The sequence below is a fragment of the Ursus maritimus genome, unplaced genomic scaffold (assembly GCF_017311325.1).
Source record: "Ursus maritimus isolate PB19 unplaced genomic scaffold, ASM1731132v1 scaffold_9, whole genome shotgun sequence".
Lineage (NCBI taxonomy): Eukaryota > Metazoa > Chordata > Mammalia > Carnivora > Ursidae > Ursus > Ursus maritimus.
The window spans coordinates 12,403,138-12,409,201 of NW_024427107.1; the positions used below are offsets into that span (position 1 = coordinate 12,403,138).

At 37.7% G+C, this 6,064-nt stretch overlaps 1 protein-coding gene across 1 annotated transcript in view; it reads left to right on the forward strand.

Moving 5' to 3' along the window:
* Nucleotides 1-2,865, forward strand: part of RAB2A (RAB2A, member RAS oncogene family) — an 88,415-nt gene extending 85,550 nt beyond the window's left edge. The window contains exon 8 of the mRNA XM_040625615.1: nucleotides 1,543-2,865. Coding sequence (XP_040481549.1) covers nucleotides 1,543-1,638 — 96 coding nt within the window. The 3' untranslated portion in view covers nucleotides 1,639-2,865. The remainder of the gene's footprint in view (nucleotides 1-1,542) is intronic.
* The last annotated feature ends 3,199 nt before the right edge of the window (nucleotides 2,866-6,064 follow it).

The window sequence follows — 6,064 nt, forward strand, 5'->3', positions numbered from 1 at the left end:
AGGAGACTAATATATATAATTGGCAATTGGCATTGTTTTTGGTTTTGTCTTCTTTGTAAAATAACTTGATGAATATGATTAGGATAAAACGTAAAGCTTTGAAGCATGTAATTCAGAGTGTTTACCAAAGGTTATCATTCTGACCTGACTCCCACAATGCACTTACTTATTTCAGAATGTTGATGTGGCTGTATGGTAGATTACTTTTACATAAATAGTTTTGCCATTCTGTATTGAGACTTTGTGCTTCCCAGAGTCACAGTTAGGGAAGGATGGTGTTAGGAACCCTTTATTGCATGTGTGGCTCTTGGCCTGTACATAAACAAGGCTCTTCCATATCTGCCTCAATATTCTTTGCTAAAACAAACAACAGTTTGCCTGAGGGTTCCAAAAAGTACTTGATTTTCTCATTTCTTTTAATTTGGAGTAATATATTTTCTAAATCCTATCTTGTAGGCTTATATGGCAGTAGATTTTGAGTTCCTTTAAAGACAACACCATTCAGAGACTAATGCCAGGTAGATTGAACAGTAATTGGGCCTCTGTTTAAAAGGGCACGTTCATTGTTTCTGTCTGGTTTCATATAGTAGCTGACTGCTTTACTGGCCTGGTGCGGCGTTGATTGTAATGTGCTGTCAGGAGCCAACAGGCCGTGCGATTTATTTGGCCTGATGCCAAGTCTGACTCCTTGATTCCTCAAGAAGTTGCTACCAGCCCAAAGGGGGCAAAACCAATGAGCCATAGGGCATGCTTTTTATTAAAGAGGAGTCAAAAGAGCGAAAAGAAACCACATCAGCTGCTGTCAATACTGAGCTAGTGCCAGAAAGCCCCGGGCTACTACTGTTGCGGAGCAACTGCCAAGCGCTATAAATCTGAGATTTACTGTGACGTAAAGTTTCCTTAAGAGCTTAATTTCTGAAGCTACTGTATTACTTTTCTCAAAGTGTTGTATTTGTAGGTAAAATCCACTTGAGGGAGTGAGGGCTAAGACAGAAGTGTGAGTTTGATGAATGAAAGAACTACTCTGTGTGTGGGTTCTTGGCAAGCTGCCATGTCTTTGGGGATCATAGAAATTATTGATGACACAGAACACTCATATGGCCTTAGCCCGCACAGCTGATTCAACATGGAGCAGAAGTGCTGTCTAGAGAAAAGAGTTGACGTTGTATTCGGGCAGCATAGGGCTGTGCATGTTTTTGTCTTTCAAAAAGAGTACTTGCAGTCATGGTTTTGAAACAGTTTCTCCGTCATGAGAACGCCCTAGAAAGTGGCACTCCCCGGGTTCTGTTTACTCACAAGTACCTGGTAGGATAAAGAGTTATTTTCAGAAAGATTTCCACAGTATTATTTTTAAAAGGAAGGAACATCCCGTCAGAGATACTGTTGTAATTGTTGCCAAAATCTGCTTAATGTATTTTTTTCCGAGTTGTTTGGTAAAATCATGTCATTAAGAATTCACCGGAGTTCTTGAAATTGAGTTAAACTGTACTCTCTGGTTGGGGCCCATTAACATTTTTTTGTCCTTTCCCCCTTTCCTTCCAGGCAAACGGCATTAAAATCGGCCCTCAGCACGCTGCTACTAACGCCACACACGCAGGCAATCAGGGAGGGCAGCAGGCCGGGGGAGGCTGCTGTTGAGTCCGTTTTTACTGTTCGCTGCCCAAATGCGGCGACTCACTTCCTCTTTCACTCTCTCCTCCTGCTCAGCTGAGACATGAAACTATTTGACATGGCTTTATGTCACAGGAGACTTTAATCCTTCAAATTCTTGTATAACTTTGAATAAATGGTTAATGTTCACTTAAAAAGACAGATTTTGCAGATTGTATTCATATCTATTTGCATTTGATTTCTAGGTCAATTGATGTGATTATTTTTGTTAAATGTTGTCTTGTGCCCTTACCTACGAACTGAACTGTATTAAACACTACAAAGTCATCTCGAGTATTTTAAATCAGTTTGTGTGGTTAGGTTTCACACCTGTGGTGACCTAATGTTTAATATTCTAGAACTGTCCTCAAAAAGTTTGTCAATTTTCAAGGCTATAAGGAAAACCAGAAGGACTCTTTTAATTCTGTATTTATCACTTACTTTCTGTATATACAGTTTAACCTGCTTGGGTGTAATTTGCCAAGCTTGAATTCTTTAATGCATTTGCATAAATTCTATACCGTTTAGAGCTTAAAGCTACAGAAGCATTGTTAGGAATTGCTTGGACACTGAATTTTAAACTTTTTGACATTGTTAACGAGCATGTTCATCTTTTCTTGTCACTAGTCCAAGAAAATATGCTTAATGTACATTACTAAAAGCTCTGTATGTGTTAACCTGTTTTAATGCCAAAAGTTTGCTATATGTCCACAGTTTCTTTAAGACCTCTTCAGAAAAGGATTTGTTTGCCTTAATGAATACTGTTGGGTAAAAACACAGTATAATGAGTGAAATGGGCAGAAGCAAGAACTCCCTACACCTAAGCGACTCCAAGAAGAATGAATGTCCACATTTAGATGGCACATTATGAGGACTTTAATCTTTCCTTAAACACAATAATGTTTTCTTTTGCTTTTATTCACATGATTTCTAAGTATATTTTTCATGCAGGACAGTTTTTCAACCTTGATGTACAGTGACTGTGTAAAATTTTTCTTTCAGTGGCAACCTATAATCTTTAAAATATGGTAAGCATCTTGTCTGTTTTGAAGGGGATATGACAATAAATCTACCAGATGGAAAATCCTGTCAAAAGTAGAAAAGCTTTAGTAATTTACTCAGTGTGGTGGTTTTATCCCTTTTTTTTTTTCCTCTCCCTTGGTCTATAATGAAATTGTTACAGCAGTGCAAAATAAAATCCTATGTATAAAAGTGTTCCTTTTTTTTTATTATGACCAGATCATTTTTTTAATGTATTTTTTTAGTCTGTCCACATGTATTTATTTGAGCATATTTTTTAAAGGGTCAGCATGTTTAACACCCTTTTTAAAAATTTTGCTTAAATGTGATCAAACTCTTCACGATATTGAAATTCTTTTCGTTACTGACAATGTAAGCAAGTATTTCCTACCTCTCAAACCAGCACAGAAGCGCATTCGAACTATAAGCAGGGTTTATAAAGAAGTTCTAAGTGTGAAACTACTTTCAGTTCACTCACTGACTTCGGCCTTCTGCGGGTCTTCCCCGAAGAGTCAGCAATACTCCGTCAGAGCTCTGCCATTACTCTTGTGGGAAAACACCTGTTGTTACCTTAGGTTCGTTTTAACGCACTCCTGGAGGCCAGAGGGAAAGGTGAGAGGAATTCAAGTTTCTTGAGTATTGTTATTCTAAACTTGTCTTTCCTTAAAGTGGTCATATAAAATTCACGAATCTCACCATTCGGTGTCATTAATGATGAGTAGGAAAGCCTTGGACAGCTACGACTTGTTCTGCTCTCTACCGGGAAGGGGATGCGATGCGTCTTTGGAAATTGGTAGTTATAAGCCACTGCGAACTTTTCCAGAAGTTTAATGTGTCTCTCTTCCATGCCATCTCCCCTGATTCTCTTATAAATCACGTATAGGAGGAGAAACAAATGGTAAAAACAAACAACAGCAGACTAGCACATGTATTTTAATACCCTAAGAAAAAATGGAGCGCTCCTACAGCCCCTACCACAGCAACCTTCATTTGCTTCCGTCTTGGGCAGCAGGGGTGAGTAGTAGACTTCTCGATAATTCATTACCACTTTCTCCACAGATCTCATCTACGATTTAGAAATATGTGTGATGAATCCTTTACGTCAGTTGACAAAGCGGTGTCAGTGTCTGGTTTCTACTCTTTGCTCATTTTTTTATCCCTATCATAAATACTATAATACTGGCACCTGTAGTTGAAGCTTTAATACCATATTGGAGTCTTTAATTGATCTTTGATAAATTTTTGCAGCATTTGTGAACACATTTAAGAGCTAGAAAATCAGTCACTAAAAAACTAAATACAACTTTTATTGTCTTAACATGTAACATTCCAAAGTTGTAATCTTCATAAAGACAATGTTACTATTTGTCTTCTGAATTTAAGACAACTGAATCAGGAGCAAATTTTTGAAAGAGTAGCATATAATTTGATAGGTAATTCAAACAGCATGGGAGCTGAACTGAATCTTCACACACAGTTTGTTTTTAATTTTAAAATAGCCTGTTAACAGGAAAATAGCCCCTATTTATCTTCTCATAGTCAGGAGGGTGGGAATGTAAATGATACCAAAATGTGTCTAATCATTCAAACAATGATTTATGTCTGGCTTTGGAACACATTAAATATTCATTCTTTCATAGGTAGTTGAACCCTTTCAAAGCTCAGTAGTAAGGCTGACAGGATAGGGTTTGACTATATAAGCTAAAAAATAATGCAAAGAAAATCTTGTTTCATAATAAACAAGAATTGACTATACAAAAAGATAAACTAAAATACGGACCTGTGTTTCTTAAGAGTTTACATGTGCTTTGGTGTTCAAATGAAAATGGAACCTAGCCCCATGGTAGAGCATTTCATACTGCACTGGTATTTACTAGATAATAGTACGTGGTTGAAGTCATGATGGGAATCTTTAAAGGGCCAGTGTGTATATTTCGGTATTCATAAGCTTTCTCATATCATGAGGCCAACTCCCAAAGTTGAAGGACAAAGGACCAAAATCCTGATAGAAAAAAAAAATGGAAAAAGAGACAGTTCACCCTTAAGATTTTTAAATATCCCTAAAATATAAAAATTCAAACATACAGAAATTAAAACATAACATTTCTCACCTGTGAGATTGGAAGGAGTTTGAAGTATGACAACACATTCTGTTGGTGAAACATGCTCAGATGTTGTCAGTGGAAGTGCAAACTAGTGCTGCCCTTCTGGAGAGGAACTTGGTCATACCTAAGAAAACCAAAGTGCACTTGTCGACCCAGTAATCTCACTTCCAGGAAAATACCCTGACGGTAACCTTTCAACAGTGCAAAAGCACATAATGCACGAAGTTGCTCACTGCAACGTTGGTTGTAATTACAAAATAATTGGAGATGACCTAAATGTCTATACATGGAGTGATTGAATAAACTATGGTACACCCACCCGAGGGAGTCCTACGCAGCCGTACAGAGCATGAGGAAGAGCTCTATGAATTGATGTCATCATATCCAGGATATAGTTAAGTGAGAAAAGCAAAGTGCAAGGGTGTCTATAGGTTATCATAATGTAATAGAGATGATAATATAAGAAAATATGCAGGTATCTGCTCATTTGTGTAAAAGAAACACAGCAAGAATAGAAACTAATGAGACTGGTTACCTACAGAGGGTGAGTGGGTTCAGTGTGGAAAGTAAGGAGGGTTGGGAATGGGGTATTTGGGACAAGTGACCCCTCTTTCAGTGTACATTTTTGTTTAGCTCTGACTCAGAACCATAGTCATGTTTTCAGTACTCCAAAAATAATTAAAACCAACCAGGATGTTCAGAGAACTCGAAATAAAAAGCAATGAATGAACCTGCCTGTATTACAAATGAGTGAGTGACATTACCACACTGAAGGGGACAGGAAAGAAAACTAGCATACAACCAGCAACTTTGGAAAACAGGATGACCGTATAAGGCTAAAGACATAACGAACTATACGCAATTATACTGTAGGTAGTAAAGGGTATAGGTTAGCAATTCTAAAAACACCTTCAGCATATTTAGATAGAGCAAATAAATATATTGTGGATAATGAAAGATCTGTGATGAAAACCTTTTTCATTATTGAAAAAAGGAGTCACAAGTAAACGTTGGGAAAAACTAGAATGAGCCCTGTGGTGTTGGATTGAAATCGGAGGTATTAGGAACTCACGGTTTTTATATGTACAGATGCATAGAGAAATACAGATAGATGAGTGTGAATACACGTAGACCTTTCCTAGTTTTGTCTACTAAGAGAAGGACCTAAAAGTAAAGACACCCCAGCAGCAGTAAGCATACCTCGTACACAGATACTGGCTTCTAAGTACCTTCTCCTATAAAGGGAGCTAGGGCACCTTGGAGAAATGGTTGATTCCACGCCTGAGGCA